The sequence below is a fragment of the Trachypithecus francoisi genome, unplaced genomic scaffold, assembly GCF_009764315.1.
Source record: "Trachypithecus francoisi isolate TF-2019V2 unplaced genomic scaffold, Tfra_2.0 Lachesis_group16, whole genome shotgun sequence".
Taxonomy (NCBI): domain Eukaryota; kingdom Metazoa; phylum Chordata; class Mammalia; order Primates; family Cercopithecidae; genus Trachypithecus; species Trachypithecus francoisi.
The window spans coordinates 33,017,133-33,041,451 of record NW_022681461.1 but is presented as its reverse complement, the minus strand read 5'-3'; the positions used below and the strand labels follow the sequence as shown (position 1 = coordinate 33,041,451).

General features: G+C 40.2%; 1 protein-coding gene across 1 annotated transcript; it reads left to right on the top strand.

Moving 5' to 3' along the window:
- Positions 1 to 771: 771 nt before the first annotated feature.
- RAB13 (RAB13, member RAS oncogene family) lies at positions 772 to 1,928 on the top strand. Its single transcript, XM_033237226.1, is given in 1 exon segment — positions 772 to 1,928. A coding segment is annotated over 1 exon segment (612 nt). The 5' UTR covers positions 772 to 869; the 3' UTR covers positions 1,482 to 1,928.
- Positions 1,929 to 24,319: the final 22,391 nt, after the last annotated feature.

Sequence of the window (24,319 nt, the reverse complement as noted above, 5' to 3'; positions counted from 1 at the left end):
ATGCTCACTGGAAATCATCACAGCTCCGGGCAAATTTCTCACTCACGTGTGGCACTCACATGAAATTTATTAACTACCTGGAATGTGGCTTACCATTTACAAGTCATGTAACTATAGAAACTCATTTAATTCTCACTAAAAAAATTACTGTATAGGTAGACAAATGCATTTTTTTAATGGAGAGAATGTGTGGTCTGAGATCATACAGTTAGTAAGCGGAATACTCCAGATGTAACTCCATTCTTTTCAAGAATGGGATAGAAATCCTAAGAAGTTGATCTTTTGTATTCTTTAAAATTGTGGTAAAATACACATAACATAAAATTTAACATCTTCACCATTTTAAGTGTACAGTACAGTGGCATTAATACACTCACATTGTTGTGCAACCATCACCACCATTCATTTTCATAACTTCTTTCATCTTGCAAAATTGAAAGTCTGCACCCATTAAACAATAATTCCCTATTCCCACCTTCCTCTAGCTACTGACAACCACCATTCTACCTTCTGTTTCTATGAATTTGACTACTCTAGTTATCTCATACAGGTGGAATCACACAATATTTATCCTTTTATGACTGGCTTATTTCAATTAGCATAGTATCTTCAAGGTTTATCCATGTTGTAGCATGTGTCCGAATTTCCTCCCTTTTTGAGGCTGGGTAGAATATGTATATATACCAAATTTTGTTTATCCATTCATCTGTCAATGGACCCTTGGGCTGCTCTCACATTTTAGCTACTGTAAATAATGCTGTTATAGCTTCCTGGCCTGCGCTCCATGCTGCTCTGTTTGCTAACCATCCAGTCCCGCCTACCAGTGCCGGGCGCTCACCACCCCTCCCCCGGCTCCCCCAGTGTCTGCCATGGCCGAAGCCTACGACCACCTCTTCAAGTTGCTGCTGATCGGGGACTTGGGGGTGGGCAAGACTTGTCTGATCATTCGCTTTGCAGAAGACAACTTCAACAACACTTACATCTCCACCATTGGAATTGATTTCAAGATCCGCACTGTGGATATAGAGGGGAAGGAGATCAAACTACAAGTCTGGGACACGGCTGACCAAGAGCGATTCAAGACAATAACTAATGCCTACTACCGTGGAGCCATGGGTATTATCCTAGTACAGGACATCATGGATGAGAAATCTTCTGAGAATATTCAGAACTGGATGAAAAGCATCAAGGAGAATGGCTCGGCTGGGGTGGAACGCCTCTTGCTAGGGAACAAATGTGACATGGAGGCCAAGAGGAAGGTGCAGAAGGAGCACGCCAATAAGTTGGCTCCAGAGCAAGGAATCTGATTTTTCGAAACTAGTGCTAAATCCAGTATGAATGTGGATGAGGCTTTTAGCTCCCTGGCCCAGGACATCTTGCTCAAGTCAGGAGGCCGGAGATCAGGAAATGGCAACAAGCCTCCTAGTACTGACCTGAAAACTTGCGACAAGAAGAACACCAACAAGTGCTCCCTGGGCTGAGGACCCTTTCTCGCCCCCCTACCCTGGAAGCTGAACCTGAGGGAAATAGGGCAGCGGAGTGAGCAGGGGAGAAATAGCAGAGGGGCTTGGAGGGACACATAGGTAGATGGTAAAGAGAATGAGGAATAAAAGGAGAAGAGAAAAGGGAGAAGCAGAAAGGAAAAGAAGGAAGAGAGAGGAAGGAGAAGGGAGAGGAATGGATTGAGGAAGTGAAAGAAGGTAGGGAGTTAGGAAGAGGGAGGAGGAAAGGAAGGGGAGATGGCCTCAAGCTTCAGACCTTACCTGGGTTTTCAGGGCAAACATAAATGTAAATACACTGATTTATTCTGTTACTAGATCAGGTTTTAGGGTCCTGCAAAGGGCTAACTCGGCACTACACTAGCGGATTTGCTCCTGTTCTGTCACTTTTCATGGTCTTTCTTGGTATTAAAGGCCACCATTTACACATATACACACAAAATAATAATAATAAAAATAATAATGCTGTTATAAACTTGGGTGTACAAATATCGGCTCAAGTTCTTGCTTTTAATTCTTTTGGATATATAGCCAGAAGGGGAATTGCCGGATCATATGGTAATTCTATTTTTAACTTTTTGAGAAACTGCCAAACTGTTTCCATAGTGGCTAGGTTGCACCATTTTACATTCCCACTAGCAGTGCACGAGGGTGGCAATTTCTCCATCCTTGCCAATACATCTTCCGTGTTTTTTGTTTGTTTGTTTGACAGTAACGATCCTAAAGGGTGTAAAGTGGATCTTTTGCATTTTAAGGAGTTAAAACTGGAATTTCAAACTCAAATATTCATAGAGGCCAAGGAGGTAACTGTAAACAAGTGAGACAAGCCCCATTAAGACCATCTGTGGCACTGGACACTCAGTCTCAGGGTCTAGGAGGTAACAGGAATTGGCTGATACAATAGCCACTTGTAGAGCCCATGGAGTTATTACTCAGTTGTACCAGATTATGGCTCTGGCAGATCTTCATACAGATCTTTCATGCATTACATGACATCTTCTGATTTTTAAGAATTAAGTAATGGTTTTGAATTTAGAGCCCACTACAAGCCAATATTCTTTAGTCAACTAGATGAAAGGATGTGAATATAGGACTGTGGGTATAAATAGAAGCCTTCCCACATTTGCAGTGAGAATCTCACTCCTGGGCAAGACAGCAGAAATTCTGTGGTGGAACAGGTGCTGAAACCTAGCACCTGGAAGATGGCTGATATGGCAAATGAGAGCTGATGACTAAGAGCTCCAATCCTTTGGGCTCCTGCTTAGCAGGATGTAGAGGAGAGGCATCATGCTGGGGATTTCCCCGTTCTCAAACACTGATGACTGTAACTTCATCCAGCTTTTATGCTTTAGACACTACTACTGGTTAAGGGTGCTAGGACCATTCTGCTGCAATTGTCCCTCTGCACAAGTCAGCAGTGGGAGACATCACCTAGGCAAATTCTCTCTCAAGATACAGAGAAGCATATGGGACTACTAGAAATACATCAAGGAGAAGGTTGGGCTGCGCATGTTTATATGGGGCCCATGAGAATGTTCTCCAGTATTTGCTTTTGGGGATGAACTACAGCCTGTTAGTTACATCCAGAACTGTGTAGAGCAGAGATAGGCAACCTTTTCCTGTAAAGGGCCAGATGGTAAATATATTAGGCTCTGCGTTTCACTTATAGTCTATGTCACATATTCTTTGTTTTATTTTGTCTTTTATAACCCTTTAAAAATATAAAAACCTTTTTTAGCTCTTGAGCCATATAAAAACAGGCCATGGGCCAACTCATGACCTGTAGTTTGCCAGCCCGATATAGAGAAAAATCCCAGTAACATTGTGTATACCTCGCCTTTCCAATAAATTGTCAAGAGTCATTCAGGAAATTAATGACTTTTTGCATCCACTGTGGTTTCTAGCACGTTGCCTTATGAATACATGGGAACGACAAATACTGGTAGGTAAATGGATTCACAACTAAGAAGGGAGTTTTCAAATATTTTAAGCCAGGAGGTGATATCCTAGATCAGTTCTAGGATATAACCTTCTTACAGTTTTCTTTAAACAGAAACTCAGTGTCAGCAACTCATCAGAGATAGCAGGGCTCACCATTTGTGGCCTGACAGGATGAGGAGATATTAGAAAGGCAGATGGATGCCTTTCTGGATGAGAGGCAAAAGGCAACAGGAGCTGTTTTCTTTTTTTCTGTGTAAAGAAGCCAGAGTAGTTTTGTAAAGAATAGGTGAGAAGAAATGGTAATAACACTTTACATTTCATGGAAAGAACGAAGATTATAAACATTAAAACCCTGTAATAACACACAGATTTGAGATTTAATTTAATTTAACTTAATTTATTTATCTGAGACAGGATCTCACTTTGTTGCCCAGGTAGGAGTGCAGTGGCATGATCTCAGCTCACTGCAACCTCTGCCTCCTGGGTTCAAGTAATTTTCGTGCCTCAGCCTCCCAAGTAGAAATTGTATTTTAATATCCCAAATTCAGGGTGCAACCACTGGGCAGGGTGACTTAAATAGGAATAAATAAGAGTATATTGCCAGTGAACACATAATATTGTCCTTACTTCCTTTGTGAAATGTCTATTTTAAAGAGGAATTTTACAATATTCTTAAGTTTCCAATATTAAATATAGAGCTCCAGTAAGGATTTGAAAGCAGAATTTTATCTGTGGTGGAAAAATTATGTTCACTTAATAAACTTTTTTTATTTGGCCTTATGCTTTCAGCGCCCACGCCACTCCCTGGGTACAACGTAAAGGAGATAAGTTAACATTTCCAAGTCTCTAGGATACCAGTGTTTATACTGTCCTGATCAGGGTTTACTATGTGTTAGCAAAGCAGACAGCTCTGAGTGTCAGTCATATGCAGGGCCCCAAGTGAGTGTCTAATCTAAAAATATTTCATTATTAGTACTCAAGAATGGTAATGGGACTATAAAAGAAATTATTCCTATGGGTTAAAACACAGAAACTACCAGAGTATCCTGTTAAATTGTAACACCTGTAAAGAAATAATGACATGTGAATTAACCCATTATCGGTCTTTAAGAACCCAAGAGGGATCCATTTTTCAGGTTACTAACCATCCATTAGTCAGCAGAGGAGAACGCCCTCAAAGCAAAAGATTTGACCGTAGAAGAGTTATGGTGACCCAGCATGTACAGGGCATGTAGGCCTGGATGGGGCCGAAATGGGAACTCTGGAAAGTAAAGAGAGATGTGAGTGAGGAAGGATGAAAAAATATGCTGAAAGAAATAAGGGCATACAAAATACACATGTACTTCCTTCTTAAAGCTGACAAGACTCAACCCTTGCGTCATTAATTGAGTCTCCTCAGGTATAGAATTCAATAAAGAGACCAGCAACTACAGAAATAGAAGTAAGTAGTTTCTCAACAGATCCTTAAGAGTTGTAAGTGGTATTATAAGTATTGCACTATTCTAGATGTTATTAAGAGATGAGAGGGGAAAGCTAATATGTTCCCAGTATATACTGTGCACTCACCCATTATTTAGTTATCTCATTCAATCCTTACAACTACCCTGTAAAAGAGGCAGTAATTCTTATTACATATGTGAAAATTTAGAGTCAAATAGCCCATGTGACTTATACAAAGTTATTTGGCATAAAGTTTAGACCTTAATAATTCTTATTAATCGCTGTCCTGGAAGATTTACATGCATCTCTTATTAAATATCAAAGCAGTCCATTAAGTAGATATTAGTAGTATCTTTATTTCATAGCTAAGTAATCAAAAGGTCAGTCAGGTTAATTACTTTGTTTAAAATAAGTGAGGATGCTGCGATTGAAACACACACTGACTGTTCCCAACCCTTAATTGAAGGATTACATTGCTTTCCAGGTAAGAAGTCCCTGGCTTCTGTCTTTCAAGCAGTGCTTCCCATCTTACTATTCCACAGGACATTTTTATATAAAATATATTATATAATATAACCCATATTGTGGAGCAAAAACATAACAAACTCTCTTAGATTGGCAAAAACAAAACAAAAAAAATCCTCATCCTTTTCCTCTCTCCCCACACTCCTCTTCCTTCCTCAGTGATCCAAACTTCCTTTTGGGTATGGACCCCCAGTTCCAACTACAGGCAGATATGAAGAGCTGGAAGGGAGATACCTAAGCATGCTGTTTAAAAGTATCTTAGACCATTTCAGGTGTGTATCCATTTAAGCTAAATTTCAAATTCCCGTCAACAGGTCTGTTTCCCTCCTCTCTTCTTATTTCCAGAGATAAAGTCTACATTGAAAAGGGAAGCAATTGTGTTCTTGTGAGGGTGAGACAGGGCTTGAGGAGCCCACGTGGATATTTTGCCTGCCTTGTCTTTCAAGATATCTGATTGATTTCTGTGAGGACGTTTGTCTGATTTGACAACAAGGTCCTAGACTGGCATCTCCTTTTTTTTTTTTTTTGAGCCGGAGTCTTGCTCTGTCACCCAGGTTGAAGTGCAGTGGCACAATCTCAGCTCACTGCAACCTCTGAATCCTAGGTTCAAGCGATTTTCCTGCCTCAGCCTCCCGAGTAGCTAGGACTACAGTTGTGCACCACTACGCCCAGGTAATTTTTGTATTTTTAATAGAGACAAGGTTTTGCCACATTGGCCTGGCCGGTCTCGAACTCCTGACCTCAGATGATCCACCCACCTCAGCCTCCCAAAGTGCTAGGATTACAGGCGTGTGACTACGCCTGGGCTGTCATCTCCTCTTAAAGTCTGGGATCCGCTCTTCATTGGCTCTGACTGCTTTTGTCTTCATCCAGTCTGGTTCTTGTCAATGACGGTGTTCAGCAACTGGCTGCATCATGAGCACATTTCATGGTCATCAGATAACTGCTGGGCTCATACTACCACAGCCTCCTGGTGTCAGAGACTTTTAGAGGTGCTACCTTTGCATTCCCTTATCCCTAATGGGTGACCCTCTCTGAAGTTTCTACATGGAAACTTCATCCCCTTTGTCCCGCTAGAAACTTCTTGGATAAGGAGGGATGACAGCTATAGCTACCAGTGAGCTGGTCCTTGAGCCCACTACTTATATGGGTTCTTTTTTTGTTTTCATTTTTTTGAGACAGTCTCACTCTGCCACCCAGGCTGGAATGCAGTGGTGCGATCTCAGCTCACTGCAACCTCTGCTGTCTGGGTTCAAGCGATTCTCATGCCTCAGCCTCCCGAGTAGCTGGGATTATAGGCGCCCGCCACTGTGCCCAGCTAATTTTTGTATTTTTAGTAGGGATGGAGTTTCATCATCTTGGCCAGGGTGGTCGTGAACTGTTGACCTCATGATCCACCCACCTCGGCCTCCCAAAGTGCTGGGATTACAGGTGTGAGCCACTGTGCCCAGCCTTTATATGGTTCTTAAGTACTACTGTACATTTAGAATCCCCTGCAAATCCAACATTGGCTCCAGTGCAAATGTGAAGCAAACTTATGATACTACTGTGCCATTTCTAACTGCCAGGAAGCTTAGGGAAAGCACTTCATGTCACATGCTGTGTCTCTCGAAAAAGGCATATTTACCCTAACCAGTTGAAAACTTCTGTCAACATAAAATTCGAACGCAAAAGTTATAGCGATTACCAAAATCTGGAAGCAACCAAGATGTGTTTCAATAGTTAAATAAACTGTGGTATAGCCATACAAGGAAATTTTTATTCATCATTAAAAATAAATGAGCTATTGAGCCATGAAAAAAACATAAAGAAAGCTTAAATGCATATTGCTAAGTGAATAAAGACAACCTGAGAAGGTTACATGTTACAATTACAACTATATGACATTCTGGAAAAGGAAAAAACTATGGAGACAGTGAAAAGATCAGTGGTTGGCAGGTTTTGGGAAAATGAACGCAGGGGTTTGTTTACAACAGTGGAACAATCATACACCACATAATGTTTTCATCAATGACAGACCACATATAGCACCAAAGTGGTCCCATAATATTATAACGGAGCTGAAAAATTTCTATTGCCTAGTGACATCACAGCCATCCCAATGTCATGGCACAACATATGACTCACATGTTTGTAGTGATGTGTTTGCAGTGATGCTAGTATAAACACACCTACTACCCTGCCAGTTGTGTAATGCTACAGCACACATAATTATGTACAGTACAAAATACACAATAATAATAAATGATTATATTACTGATTATATATTTACGATACTATACTTTTTATTGCTTTTTAAGAGTGCACTGTTATTTACATATCTTTTTAAAAGTTAACTGTAAAATGGCCTCAGGCAGGTTCTCCAGGTGATATCCCAGAAAAAGGCATTGTTATTATAGGAGATGACAGCTTCATGTGTGTTATTTCCTCCAAAGATCTTCCAGTGGGACAAGCTGTGGAGGTGGAGGACAATGATATTAGTGATCCTGACCCTGTGTAGGCCTAGAGCAATGTTTGTGTTTGTGTTTTAGTTGGTTTTTTTTTTGTTACAAAAATGTTTAAAAAGTTAATATAATTAAAAATTACAAAAGCAGAAAAAAGCTTATAGAATAAGAATATAAAGAAAGAAGATTTTTGTATGACTGTACAATGTCTGTGTGTTTTAGCTAAGTGTTATTACAACAGAGCCAAAAAGTTTTTTAAAAATTGTAAGGGTTTTGTTTTGTGTTGTTTTGTGAGACAGGATCTCACTCTGTCACCCAGGCTGGAGTGCAGTGGTGTGATCATGGCTCTCTGCACCCTCAACTTTCCCAGGCTCAAGTGATCTTCCTGCCTCAGCCTCCGGAATAGGTGGGATTACAAGTGCCTGCCACCACACGTGGCTAATTTTTGTATTTTTTGTAGAGACCAGGTGAGACCAGGTCTCGCCATGTTGCCCAGGCTGGTCTCGAACTCCTAGGCTCAAGTGATCCTCTTGGTTCAGCCTCCCAAAGTGCTGAAATTATAGGTATGAGTTACTGCACCCAACCAAAAGGTTTATAAAGTAAAAGAATCACAGTAAGCTAAGATTAATTTATTATTGAAGAAAAAATGAAAATTTTTTTTTTTTTTTTTGAGACGGAGTTTTGCTCTGTCGTCCAGGTTGGAGTGCAGTGGTGCCATCTCGGCTCACTTCAAGCTCAGCCTCCCAGGTTCACGCCATTCTCCTGCCTCAGCCTCCTGAGTAGCTGTGACTACAGGTGCCCACCACCGTGCTTGGCTAATTTTTTGTATTTTTAGTAGAGACAGGGTTTCACCGTGGTCTCGATCTCCTGACCTCGTGATCCACCCACAACAGCCTCCCAAAGTGCTGGGATTACAGGCGTGAGCTACCATGCCCGGCCAAAAATTAAATAAATTTAATGTAGCCTAAGTGTACAGGGTTGATAAAGTCTACAGTAGAGTACAGTAATATCCTAGACTTCCACATTCACTTATACTTTCTCACTGACTCATGCAGAACAACTTCCAGTTCTGCACATTCTATTCATGATATGTGCCTTATTGAGGTGCACCATTTTTACCTTTTATACCATATTTTTGCTGTACCTTTTCTATGTTTAGATACATTTAGAAACAGAAATACTTACCCTGTGTTTTAATTGCCTATGGTATTCAGTACAGTAACCTGCTGTACAGGTTTATAGCCTAGGAGCAATAGACTATCCATATACAGGTGTGTAGTAGGTTATATCAACTAGGTTTGTGTAAAGTACTCTCTATGACGTTCACACAACTTGGAAATCTCTAAACGATGCATTTCTCAGAAAGTATTGACACTTGACTGAACTCTGTATGATAATGTAATTATGGATACATGTTACACAACACTTATCAAAATCCATAGAATGTACAAAACAAAGAATGAACCTTAATGTAAACTATGGCTTTAGTTAATAATACCGATTTAATATTGGCTCATTAATTGTAACAAATGTGCCACACTAATGCGTAACATTAATAATAGGGAAAGCTGGATTCCTGGGCAAGATGGCCAAATAGGAACAGCTGTGGTCTTCAGCGCCCAGCAAGATCAATGCAGAAGGCAGGTGATTTCTGCATTTCCGGCTGAGGTACCCGGCTCATCCCATTGGGGCTGGTTAGACAGTGGGTACAGCCCAGGGAGGGCAAGCTGAAGCAGGGTGGGGTGTGACCTCACCCGGGAAGCACAAGGGGTTGCAGAACTCCCTCCCCTAGCTAAGGGAAGCTGTGAAAGACTGTGCTGTGAGGAATGGTGCATTCTGGCCCAGATACTATGCTTTTCCCATGGTCTTCACAACCAACAGACCAGGAGATCCCTTGGTGCCTACACCACCAGGGCCCTGGGTTTCAAGCACAAAACCGGACAGCCATTTGGGCAGACACTGAGCTAGCTGCAGGAGTTTTTTTTCATACCCCAGTGGCGCCTGGAATGCCAGCAAGACAGACCCATTCAACCCCCTGGAAAGGGGGTTGAAGCCAGGGAGCCAAGTGATCTGATCCCACCCCCATGGAGCCCTTCAAGATAAGATCCACTGGCTTGAAATTCTCGCTGCCAGCACAGCAGTCTGAAGTTAACCTGGGACGCTAGAGCTTGGTGTGGGGAGGGGCGTCTGCCATTACTGAGGCTTGAATAGGCAGTCTTCCCTTCATAGTGTAAACAAAACCACCTGGAAGTTCGGACTGGCCAGAGCCCACCACAGCTCCACAAAGCCACTGTAGCCAGACTGTCTCTCTAGATTCCTCCTCTCTGGGCAGGGCATCTCTGAAAGAAAGGCAGTAGCCCCAGTCAGGGGCTTATACTTCAAACTCCCATCTCCCCGGGACACAGCACGTGGGGGAAGAGGTGGCTGTGGGCACAACTTCAGCAGACTTAAACATTCCTGCCTGCTGGCTCTGAAGAGAGCAGTAGATTTCCCAGCACAGTGCTCAAGCTCTACTAAGGGACAGACTGCCTCCTCAAGTGGTTCCCTGACCCCCGTGCCTCCTGACTGGGAGACACCTCCCAGCAGGGGTCTACAGATAGCTCACCACAGGAGAGCCCTGGCTGGCATCTGGCGGGTGCCTCTCTGAAACAAAACTTCCAGAGAAAGGAACAGGCATCAATCTTTTCTATTTGGCAGCCTCTGCTGGTGATACCCAGGCAAACAGGGCCAGGGGTGGACTTATAGCAAACTCCAGCAGACATGCAGAAGAGGGGCCTGACTATTGGAAGGAAAACTAACAAACAGAAAGAAATAGCATCAATATCAACAAAAAGGACATCCACACAAAAACCCATTGGAAGGTCACTAGCAGCAAAGACCAAAGGTAAATAAACCCACAAAGATGAGGGAAAAACAGCACAAAAAGCCTGAAAATTCCAAAAACCAGAACGCCTCTTCTCCTGGAAAGGATCACAACTCCTCGCCAGCAAGGGAACAAAACAGGATGGAGAATGAGTCTGACGAACTGACAGAAGTAGGCTTCAGAAGGTGGGTAAAAACAAACTCCTCCAAGCTAAAGAAGCATGTTCTAACTCAATGCAAAGAAGCTAAGAACCTTGAAAAAAGGTTAGAGGAATTGCTAACTAGAATAACCAGTTTAGAGAAGAACATAAATGACCTGATGGAGCTGAAAAACACAGCACAAGTACTTTGTGAAGTGTACACAAGTATCAACAGCTCTATCGACAAAGTGGAAGAAAGGATATCAGAGATTGAAGGTTAGCTTAAGGAAATAAAGCATGAAGACAAGATTTGAGAAAAAGGAATGAAAAGAAATGAACAAAGCCTCCAAGAAATATGGAACTATGTGGACAGACCAAATCTGAGTTTGATTGGTGTACCTGAAAGTGACAGGGAGAATGAAACCAAGTTGGAAAACACTCTTCAAGATATTATCCAGGAGAAGTTCCCCAACATAGCAAGACAGGCCAACATTCAAATTCAGGGAATACAGAGAACACCACAAAGATACTCATCAAGAAGAGCAACCCCAAGACACATAATCAGCAGATTCACCAAGGTTGAAATGAAGGAAAAATTGTTAAGGGCAGCCAGTGAGAAAGGGCAGGTTACCTATGAAGGGAAGCCCATCAGACTAACAGCGGATCTCTCTGCCGTAACCCTAAGCCAGAAGAGAGTTGGGGACAATATTAAACATTCTTAAAGAAAAGAATTTTCAACCCAGAATTTCATATCCAGCCAAACTAAGCCTTCATAAGTGAAAGAGAAATAAAATCCTTTACAGACAAGCAAATGCTAAGGAATTCTGTTACCACCAGGCCTGCCTTAAAAGAGATCCAGAAAGAAGCACTAATATGGAAAGGAAAAACCGGTACTAGCCACTGAAAAAACAAACCAAAATGTAACAACATCAACACTATGAAGACACTGCATCAACTAATGGGCAAAATAACCAGCTAGCATCATAATGACAGGATCAGATTCACACATAACATGCTGGATAAATATTATCCTTAAATGTAAATAGGCTAAATTCCCCAATTAAAAGACACAGACTGGCAAATTGGATAAAGAGCCAATACCCATAGGTGTGTTGTATTCAGGAGACACATCTCATATGCAAAGACACACATAGGCTCAAAATAAAGGGATGGAGGAATATTTACCAAGCAATACAAAGCAAAAAAAAAAAAAAAAAAAAAAAAAGCAGGGGTTGCAATCCTAGTCTCTGATAAAACAGACTTTAAATGAACAAAGATCAAAAATGACAAAGAAGGGCATTACATAATGGTAAAGGGATCAATGCAAAAATAAGAGCTAACTATCCTAAATATAGAGCACCCAATACAGGAGCACCCAGATTCAAAGGCCGTGTTCTTTGAGACCTATAAAGAGACTTATACACTCACACAATAATAGTGGGAAACTTTAATACCCCACTGTCAATATTAGACAGATCAATGAGCCAGAAAATTAACAAGGATATTTAGGATTTGAACTCAGCTCTGGACCAAGCAGACCTAATAGATAGTTCCAGAACTCTCCACTCCAAGTCAACAGAATACACATTCTTCTCAGCACCACATTGCACTTAGTCTAAAATTGGCCACATAATTGAAATAAAACACTCCTCAGTAAAGGCAAAAGAATGGAAATCATAAAAAACAGTTTCTCAGGCCACAGTGCAATCGAATTAAGATTAAGGATTAAGAAACTCACTCAACACTGCACAACTACATGGAAAATGAACAACCTGCTCCTGAATGACTACTGGGTAAATAACGAAATTAAGTCAGAAATAAATAAGTTCTTCGAAACCAGTGAGAACAAAGGTACAATGTACCAGAACACTGCTAAAGCAGTGTTTAGAGGGAAATTTATGGCACTAAATGCCTACATGAGAAAGTGGGAAAGATCGAAAATCAACACTCTAACATCACAATTAAAAGAACTAGAGAAGCAAGAGCAAACAAATTCAAAAGCTAGCAGAAGACAAGAAATAACTAAGATCAGAGCAGAACTGAAGGAGGTAGAGACATGAAAAATCCTTCAAAAGATTAATGAATCCAGGAGCAGGTTTTTTGAAAAAATTAACAAAATAGATAGACTACTAGCCAGACTAATAAAGAAGAAAAGAGATAAGAATTAAATAGACAATAAAAATGATAAAGGGGAGATCACCACTGATCCCACAGAAATACAAACTACCATCACTGCATACTATAAACACCTCTACACAAATAAGCTAGAAAATCTTGAAGAAATGGATAAATTGCTGGACACATACATCCTCCCAAGACTAAACCAGCAAGAAGTTGAATCCCTGAATAGATCAATAACAGGTTCTGAAATTTAGGCAGTAATGAATAGCCTACCCACCAAAAAAAGCCCAAAACCAGATGGATTCACAACCGAATTCTGCCAGAGGTACAAAGAGGAGAAGGAATGGTACCATTCCTTCTGAAACTATCCCAAACAATAGAAAAAGAGGGACTCTCCCTAACTCGTTTTATGAGGCCAGCATCGTCCTGATACCAAAACCTGGCAGAGACACAACAAAACAAGAAAATTTCAGGCCAATATCCCTGACGAACATTGAAGTGAAAATCCTCAATAAAATGCTGGCAGACAGAATCCAGCAGCACATCAAAGAGCTTATCCACCATGATCAAGTCAGCTTCATCCCTGAGTTGCAAGGCTGGCTCAACATACACAAATCAATAAACATAATCCATCACAGAAACAGAACCAATGACAAAAACCACATGATTGTCTCAATAGATACAGAAAAGGCCTTTGATGAAATTCAACACATCTTCATGCTAAAAACTCTCAATAAACTAGGTATTGATGGAACGTATCTCAAAATAATAAGAGCTATTTATGACAAACCCACAGCCAATATCATACCGAATGGGCAAAAGCTAGAAGCATCCTCTTTGAAAACTGGCAGGAGGAAAAGATGCTCTCTCTCACCACTCCTATTCAACATAGTATCAGGAATTCTGGCCAGGACAATCAGTCAAGAGAAAATAAATAAAGGATATTCAGATAGGAAGAGAGGAAGTCAGATTTGTCTCTGTTTGCAGATGACATGATTGTGTATTTAGAAAACCCCATCATTTCAGCCCAAAATCTCCTTAAGCTGATAAACAACTTCAGCAAGGTCTCAGGATACAAAATCAATGTGCAAAAATCACAAGCATTCCTACACACCAATAATAGACAGCCAAATCATGAGTGAACTCTCATTCACAATTGCTACAAAGAGAATAAAATACCTAGGATTACAACTTAAAAGAGATGTGAAGGACCGCTTCAGTAAGAACTACAAACCACTGCTCAAGGGAATAAGAGAGGACACAAACTAATGGAAAAACACTCCATGCTCATGGTTAGGAAGAATCAATATCGTGAGAATGGCCATAGTGATAGATTCAATGCCATCTCCATCAAGCTACCAATTACTTTCTCCACACAATTAGAAAAAACTACTTTAAATTTCATATGGAACCAAAAAAGAGCCCATATAGCCAATACAATCCTAAGCAAAAAAAAACAAAGCTGGAGGCATCACACTACCTGACTTCCAACTATACTACAAGGCTACAGTAACCAAAACAGCATGGTACTTCTACCAAAACAGATATGTAGACTAATGGAACAGAACGGAGGCCTCAGAAATAACGCCACACATCTACAGCCATCTGATCTTTGACAAACCTGACAAAAACAAGCAATGGGGAAATGATTCCTTATTTAATAAATGGTGTTGGGAAAACTGGCTAGCCATATGCAGAAAACTGAAACTGGACCCCTTCCTTACACCTTACACAAAAATTAACTCAAGATGGATTAAAGATTTAAACATAAGACCTAAAACCATAAAAACCCTAGAAGAAAACCTAGGCAATACCATTCAGGATGCAGGCATAGGAAAAGACCTCATGACTAAAACACCAAAAGTAATGGCAACAAAAGTCAAAATTGACAAACGAGATCTAATTAAACTAAAGAGCTTCTGCACAGCAAAATAACTATCATCAGAATGAACAGGCAACCTACCGAATGGGAGAAAATTTTTGCGAACTATTCATCTGACAAAGGGCTAATATCCAGAATCTACAAGGAACTTAAATTTACAATAAAGAAACAAACAACCCCATCAAAAAGTGGGCAAAGGATATGAAAAGACGCTTCTCAAAAGAAGATATTTATGCAGCCAACAAACATATGGAAAAAAGCTCATCATCACTGGTCATTAGAGAAATGCAAATCAAAACCACAGTGGGATACCATCTCACTCCAGTTAGAATGGCGATCATTAACAAGTCAGGAAACGAGAGGATGTGGAGAAATAGGAACGTTTTTACACTGTTGGTGGGAGTCTAAATCAGTTCATCCATTGTGGAAGATAGTGTGGTGATTCCTCAAGGATCTAGAACCAGAACTACCATTTGACCCAGCAATCCCATTATTGGCTATATACCCAAAGGATTATAAATCATTCTACTATAAAGACACATGTACATGTACGTTTACTGCAGCACTATGTACAATAGCAAAGACTTGAAACCAACCCAAATGCCCATCAATGTTAGATTGGATAAAGAAAATGTGGCACATATACACCATGGAATACTCTACAGCCATAAAAAAGAATGAGTTCATCTCCTTTACAGGGACATGGATGAAGCTGGAAACCATCATTCTCAGCAAACTAACACAGGAACAGAAAACGAAACACCGCATGTTCTCACTCATAAGTGGGAGTTGAACAATAAGTACACATGGACACAGGGAGGGCAACATCACACACCGGGGCCTTTTAGCGGGTGAAGGGCTAGAGGAGGGATAGCATTAGGAGAAATGCCTAATGTAGATGACGGGTTGACGGGTGCAGCAATCCACCATGGCACGTGTTTACCTATGTAACAAACTTGCACCTTCTGCACATGTAAAACCAGAACTTAAAGTGTATGTGTATATATATATGAAAATTCCCACCAAACTCTGAGTTTGGGAGAATTGGCTCACAGGATCACTAGGGGATGCTGCTAAGGGATAGAGTGTTTGGTAACAGGGTGGCTGTGTCACAGCAGCCAGCATAAATCCAATGACTGAAATAAAGAACCATCGTTTACTCAAAAAATAATAATAAATAGGAAAAACTGGTGGGAGGAATGAGGGAGAATGTGGGAACTCTCTGTACCTTCCACTCAATATTTCTATAGCAAACTGCTAAAAAAAAAAGATAAATTTTTTTAAAAAGCATGAAACATTTTCATTGGGATTCCATTACTGTATTTTTCTCCTCACACTATCTTTCCAGGGTTTCAGGCTTAAAAGTGAGTCAAGACTTTGATCTCCTACTTTTCCCAAATCCCTCTCCAAAAGACTGAAGGGCTATTTTTTACTTCCCCTTACTGACTTTTAGGAGCATAAGATGTCACATCCTCCTCTTTCCTCAGGAGATATTTGCCCCACCTCCAACCTCTTCTACTAAGAGGTAAAGATGTAAGACAACAGTGAAAGGAGCTATCCTGTCAATAAGAAGGAATAGTGAATTATATTATTATTATACAAATCTTATTACTAATTGTACAAGTAGAAAAATCTTTTTCTTTTTTGAGACGGAGTCTCACTCTGTTGCCCAGGCTGGAGTGCAGTGGAGTGATCTTGGCTCACTGCAAGCTCTGCCTCCCAGGTCCAGGTCATTCTCCTGCCTCAGCCTCCCGAGTAGCTGGGACTACAGGCACCCGCCACCACACCCGGCTAATTTAGGAACACAGAGATGTGTGTGTGTGTGTGTGTGTGTGTGTGTTGGAAAGTTGGTAGTAATAATCATAGCTATACTTTATTGAGGGCTCATTATATACCTTATAACAACCCTCTGTATTGTATGTTAGATATCATTATTTATTTGTTTACACCTGTTTTACAGATGAGGAAGTTGAGAATTGGAGATATTAAGCTGCCAAAAGTCAGATAATTAGTATGCAGGAAGATCAGGATTCCAATTTAGTGTCAAAAGCTTGGGCTCTTGTGCATGTTCTTTTCACTTGAAACACTTAATTATTTTATTACTATAAAAGTGATGCATTCTTATGGTCAAAAAAGTTCTAAAAGTTCCATTGGTTAGGAATGTGCTTGTCCACATGAGCAGAAAAACCCTGTAAATAACATAGAGTGAGAGAAGTTTATTTGGTTCACAAAATAAGAAGACCAGGCAGGGGTAGAGGTGGGGTGGGGAAGTAGGTAGAATAGAATCATTTATGGCAGCTCAATGGTAACATTAGGGACCCATTTTCTATTTTCTCACTCCATTGTCCTTAGTGTGTACATCTTTGCCCTCAGGATTTTCATATCAAGGTGGAGATACTCTATCTCCAGGTATTGCATCAGCATTCCAGGTGGGAAGTGGAAGGGAGAAGGAAGCAGGAAGGCTCTCTTACAAGGAAAACAACAGCTTTTCAAGAAACACTTAACTTACGCCTCATTGTCCAGAATTGTGACACAAGGCCACCCTCAAACAGCAAGGGAGCCTGGAGAAGTATTATTAGAAAAGCACACACTGCTACTCCAACAAAATTGGAATCCTGCTATTAGGGATGAAAAAAGAATAGATATGGAGTAGGCAATTAGCATTGTCTTCCACAAACACCATAAAAGGTTATTAATTGAAACTTATAGGTCTTTCTACTATTTCTATCATGCTCTTCTCATGTAATAATCACAGTTGATTTTTTCAGTCATGTTTAAACGACAGAATGGACATGTATGGGAGAGACTGGAACAACTTCAGTGGTGCAAAGGGGATATGTGCAAAGAAAAAAAAATAGAGTTGAGTGTGAGCAAGTAAATTGAGATGAATTAGGCATGAATTGACGATGGCCCTTACAGATTAGGCAGAGGAGTTTGGCTATTATACAAAGACTAAGAAAGCCACTGTAAATTTTGAACAGAAGAGTGAAATGTTTCTGTAACAAGAGAATACATATTTGTTGTCGTACCGAGATTCTTAATCCCTTTCCAAGCTGAGTCAATATAGTTATCAACACTTTGCTGCTTACCACCTCCAGAGCAACACGGCAGAGAATATGAATAGATCACTGGAGCATGATTCACCATTAATTAACAGCATTATTCTTTTTGGTGATTTATAAAATACAAAGGAACAATTACCGTTTAACTAGAAATCTCTATAGATATGAATGCCTCTTGTTTTCTAAGTTGATTCTGCAGCTAGTGTCTTTTTAAAAGCCATATGGATATGGTTTAAGCTTTAAAATGATCAGCTAATTCTATTCAAGCTCAGTGTATAATTCATTAGAAAATACCTCCTTTCCTACCACCAAAATACCTCAGGGAATATATATTTTTTCACTCATTTGAATTGGGTCAGCAGTGTTACAAAAGAACTTCTTTCAGATGACACGAAAAAGAGTTTACATGACTCCTGAAATATTTTTAGATAGTGTTTAGTGTTATTGGGAGCTTTCAGTACCAAAAAATATTTGGAAAGTCAAGAACTTGTTCTAATTCTTAAGCAACTTGAGCTTTTTAAGGAACCTCCTGCTCTGATATTTCAGGAGGTAATTTTTCTATGATTCTGCTTGTACATGTTTTCTTCTGCAACCACAAAGTTTTGATGTTACTGCATTTTGGGACCACCCCACCATTTGAAACTTCTTAATTTGAAGACATTTTTCCTTTATAATTTTTTATTTTGCTTTTTTCCTGTAGGAAATCATGAAAACAGACAATAACAACAAAAAATGGCTGGGCATGGTGGCTCACACCTGTAATCCCAGCACTTTGGGAGGCCAAAGCAGTGGATCACTTTAGGTCAGGAGTTCGAGACCAACCTGGCCAACATGGTGAAACCCTGTTTCTACTTTAAAAAGTATAAAAATTGGCTAGGCATGGTGGCATGCACCTGTAATCCCAGAGGCTGAGGCAGGAGAATCACTTGAACCCGGGAGGTGGAGATTGCAAGATGGTGCCACTGTACTCTAGCCTGGGCGACAGAGACTCTGTCTTAAAAAAAAAAAAAAAAAAAAAATTTATAGAAAATTATAGAAGCATTTCCTCTTCTGGCTTTCTTTTTTTTTTTTTTTTTTTTGTGAGACAGAGTTTCGCTCTGTCGCCCAGGCTGGAGTGCAGTGGCCGGATCTCAGCTCACTGCAAGCTCCGCCTCCCGAGTTCACGCCATTCTCCTGCCTCAGCCTCCCAAGTGGCTGGGACTACAGGCATCCGCCACCACGCCTGGCTAGTTTTTTTTTTTTTTTTTTGTATTGTTTTAGTAGAGACGGGGTTTCACCGTGTTAGCCAGGATGGTCTCGATCTCCTGACCTCGTGATCCGCCCGTCTCGGCCTCCCAAAGTGCTGGGATTACAGGCTTGAGCCACCGCGCCCGGCCCCGGCTTTCTTAATAACTTTGAATATAAAAGTTAACTTTTGTTTACACATTTCACTTATTTTTTTACCAAGTAACTTTAATATTATTTACTGTAAAAGGGTTCACTAGTTTCTCAAATTTATCTACCTTGTTGATTTTATATTAATAAATTTGGATAACAACTGGTCATGTTGATAGTAGTAAGATTAATTTATATCCTACTAGCTTATAGTGCATGACAATTTGGCCCACGGATAGATTGGATTTTACCTTTGAACTAAATATGTAAAACTGTAAATATTATTTCAATAACGATACCATCCACTTAAGAAAACATATTGTCTGTCACTATAAAATTACTTCAGTAATAGACATTTAAGATCTTTTTTTAAAAAAAATTTTGAGACAGGGTCTCATTTTGTCTCCCAGGCTGGGGTGCAAGTGGTATGACCTTGGCTCACTGCAGCCTCGACCTCCTGGGTTCAAGTGATCCTTCCACCTCAGCCTCCCGAGTAGTTGGGACTACAGGCACATGCCACCACACCTGGCTTATTTTTGTATGTTTTATAGAGACAGGGTTTTGCCATGCTGCCCAGACTGGTCTTGAACTCCTGTGCTGGTAAGATCTTAGTAAAAACATGCCATCTCTCTTCATAAAAATAAAAGTTAAATGAAACCAATAACCCAAAAATAACAAAGGTTAGAGTCTCTAGAGTTGAAACTCAAAGTAAAATTTCCTTTGGGACAGAGAACTGAACCACATAGTCCTGATTCTATCCTTCAGACTTGTCTTTCATTAATGTCCAACACTAACTAATGCTTCCACCACCAAAAATCTAGCCTCAGACATGAGCTGCTCATTCCTTAACAGTCTGCCCTAAGGATGACGTGTAATCCTTTGTTTAATATAAGAAAACAGAGCTAAGGCTGATTTTAAAAAATTGTTTTTAAAAATAGAAGGAGAACCAAAAGAAAACTAGGTGATCTGACTTTGAAAATTTAGCTTTTTCTCCAGGTTTGCAGGTACATTCCAATGCTGTGGGAGCCCAATAATATAGGGTTAAAGCTAGTTGCTGTATCAGATAAACCCTAACGTCTCAGAAGACTAACGCAACAGATGAGTATTTCTTGTTGTCCCCTGGCTCTTTCTACCTTTTACTGAGCCATCTCGCACATATCTTCTATGATGTCTACCTATATTATGTCAGATGGAGAAAAGCCGTGGAGACTTGCCCCTGTTGTTGGAGGCTGGGGAGCAGTTATGGGTCATGTAGCAGTTGCAGCGATGGAAAGCACTGAAGACAAAGGCAGGAGCTACAGGGCCGCCCTTTGCTCTTCAAGGTAAGAGAAGCCCTTGATCAGAGGTGGGATCTATACCACCCTATATTGGGCTACTCCATGCTACATTCTCATCACGCCTTAAAACCTAGCAAGTCATCCACTTGAAATCAGTGGTCTTGACAGAACATCTAATATATTTCAATCCCTTCTTCTAATATAAATGCTGTATTTAGCTCACAAAAAGGTTGACCTATTTCTTTGTTTTTGTACTGTGAAGTTTGAGTGAGTATTCAAACTTTGTCACAGTCTATCATGTTCTATTTGAAAGAAAAACAAGTTTGACTGATGTTGCACGGGATTACATCTGGAAATGAGTGAGACAAAATTTCCTCATGCTCCTTCTGACCATTTTGTAGGCAAGCTAAAATTGCTTTGCAGTCCCTAGAGTTGTGGGTAGGAGAACAGGCAGGTCTTAAAAGAGCTTACAAGCTTCTCCTTACATGTAGATCTGCCTCTCTTTTCACTTTTCAGAGTCTGGAGGCACTTGTCTTAGTAAGACTAATGATTAATTTTCTTGGGCCTATTTGGAACAAGAGAGCACACACCCTTGCCAGTAGTTATTTTAGTGTTTTTCCTTGCCATTTTTCCTTCTCTTTGAAACTTGAGGGGTACTTAATGGTGAGCTGGAATAAGGCTCTAAAACTTACTAATTTGAAATAATTAGTTGAATATAACTTTCATCAAGCCATGGTTATTCGAAGTCTAATGTAGTCATGTAGCATTAAAGTCACAGGAAACAATCATTCTCTAGGATTATGCTAAAATCTCCAAACACAAAAATTAGAAAGAGGATAAGACATAATACCTCGTAAAAGTCAAACCTGGATGCAAGATAAGAATGAATTAGGAAAAACATTTTCTTTAAATATGCCATGCATGAGTAACTATCTTGAAAACTGTCACATGATAATGATTATTGGAAGCAAACAGGTAGTTAACTACGTAAAGTATAGAGAAAGACAAAAATAATGTATTATCTATATCTAATACTGTCTAGACAAGAGAATAGCCTGATTCTAGTTGACTGACTCCAGATTTTACTAAAGAAATATCCTGAAAGGACAAAAGAATAACACAACAGGCCACATTTAATTGACATGAATTTCCTGGGTGCAACATTCAAGTGTCCTCACGTACTGATCCCTAAGCAACTTGTTGGAAAATAATTTTATTTATTTATTTATTTATTTATTTATTTATTTATTTATTTTGAGAGGGAGTCTCGTTGTATTGCCCAGGCTGGAGTGCAGTGGTGAGATCTTGGCTCACTGCAACCTCTGCCTCCCAGGTTCAAGTGATTCTCCTGCCTCAGCCTCCTGAGTAGCTGAGACTACAGGCATGCACTTCCATATCCAGCTAATTTTTGTATTTTTAGTAGAGACGAGGTTTCATTATGTCGGCCAGGCTGGCCTGGAACTCCTGACCTTGTGATCTGCCCATCTCAGGCTTTTGAAGTGCTGGGTTTACAGGTGTGAGTCACCGTGCCCAGTTGGAAAATGCTAAATTATTAATTAAACAAACATTTATGGAAATTTTACTTTTGTAGTAGATACTTATCTCTTGATTCTTAGGAGCTTTTTAACCACTGGGAGAGACAGATAAAGAAAAGATCATATCAGAGATGGATGTGGCCATGATGATATAAGCACAAATGCACCTGGAAAGGCATCTCAAATCAGTCTAGGGAATTGGTGAAGGCCAATGGTGGTAACAAGCTCAAACTCTGGAGTCAGACCCTCTGGGCTTAATTCTCCACTCCATAACTTAATTGTTGCATGACCTCATGCAAATCAATTCATCTCTCTAAACATGAATTTATTAATCTGTAAGACAAGGAAAAAAGAGGCAGCTTTCCTAATGAGGTTTAAATGAGATTATGTATTAAAACATTTGGCATATTGCCTGGAGACTGTAAATGCTCAATTTATGTTGGCAATTGCTATTTACAGAAGAGATGGTGCTTGAACTGGGCTATGGAATAAGTAGGAGTTAGAAAATAGGGAGGCAGCAGAGGGCATTTTCAGGGAGAGGCAATGACATGTGATAGGCACAGAGACATGAAACAGTACAACATCTCTCGGTGACAGCAAGTGGTTTATACCTATCCAAATTTAGTTTATTTTCCTAAAACCAATTATGCCTTCACAGTTTGCATGTAAATAACAAAAAAGGTTTCCTACAAACACGTGTAAACCTCTCAGGGATTCCTTCAGACATAACTTTCTCCCAACCCTCCTCATTCATTGGTTCACCAATGGGTTCAATTTGGCTTCCTACCTTGGTTTCTGCTCTTACTCTGACTCTCAGATTTGCATTGTTTACTGCAGACCTGACTCTGCACTTGCAGGGGACACACATTCTGGTGTTTCCCTACTGATACTATAGTAGAATATGCCTTACCATAGAACCTCAGCCATCCTCCTGGATACTCCCTAGCCTGCCCTGCCATTGATCTTGCACCACCAGACACAGAGGATGACTGGACCATTTTTTAGAAAAGTAGGCTGGTATGAAATTACAATGAGCTTTCTATGTTCAGTTTAGGAATCTAGACATTTTCCTAAAAGCCATGAAAAATTGCTAAAAATTGTCTAGAGGAAAGACATGATCAGATTTCTATTTGAAGATCATTCTAGTAGGAGTTTCCAGATTAGAGATAGAAAAAATCACTGGAAATGTCTCCTCAGGTAATCCCAGTGAGATGGGACCTGTTCAAAAACAGTGGCAGCAGGCAAGAAGCAAAAGCAGTGAGAACGAGTGAGATTAAGGAAATAGAATGTCCTGAACTTGGAGACTGATTGGCTAAGAAAGTTAAGTTATAGGGAGGTGTCTAGGATTACTACCAGATTTCCAGCTCAGGTGACTAGAGGGGTGGTGATTCCAATCATCAAGAAAAGGAATACAGGAAACAAACATTAAATTGGAGTATAAAGGTAATGAGGCCAAATTTTGGAATTTTAAATTGAAGTTGATTATGGGACATCTAAATGGAGATGCCCATTAGCAGGGAAGTCTGGGATTCTTGCACATTCAGATTTTTTATTTTTATTTTTATTTTTTGAGACAGAGTCTTGCTCTGTCGCCCAGGCTGGAGTGCACTGGCATGATCTCGGCTCTCTGCAACCTCTGTCTTCCCGGGTTCAAGCAGTTCTCCTGTCTCAGCCTCCCAAGTAACTGGGATTACAGGTGTGCGCCACTATGCCCAGCTGATTTTTGTAGTTTTGGTAGATATGGGATTTCATCATGTTGGCCAGACAAATTTTTGATTTAACATGTAGAAGGAATGTGCTTTATGAAGATGAGGATTCTTGTTTTCAGACATATATATATATATATATATATATCTTCTATTAGAAATGAGTAATTCTTCTGTTCTAGAAATCACTGGTGATTTTGGATGCATGTTTAAATCATAGAGGGTCTGATTATCATTGGATTAACTGACTGAATCATTCTAAAAGGTATGGCTATCATACACTTTACCTTCTACTGGATTAGTTTGCTCTCTTTTATTTTTTTAATATTTATTTATTTATTTATTTATTTATTTTGAGATGGAGTCTCACTCTGTTGCCCAGGCTGGAGAGCAGTGGCACAATCTCAGCTCACTGCAATCTCCACCTCCTGGGTTCAAGCAATTCTCTTGCCTCAGCCTCCCAAGTAGCTAGGACTACAGGCCCGTGCCACCACACCTGGCTAACTTTTGG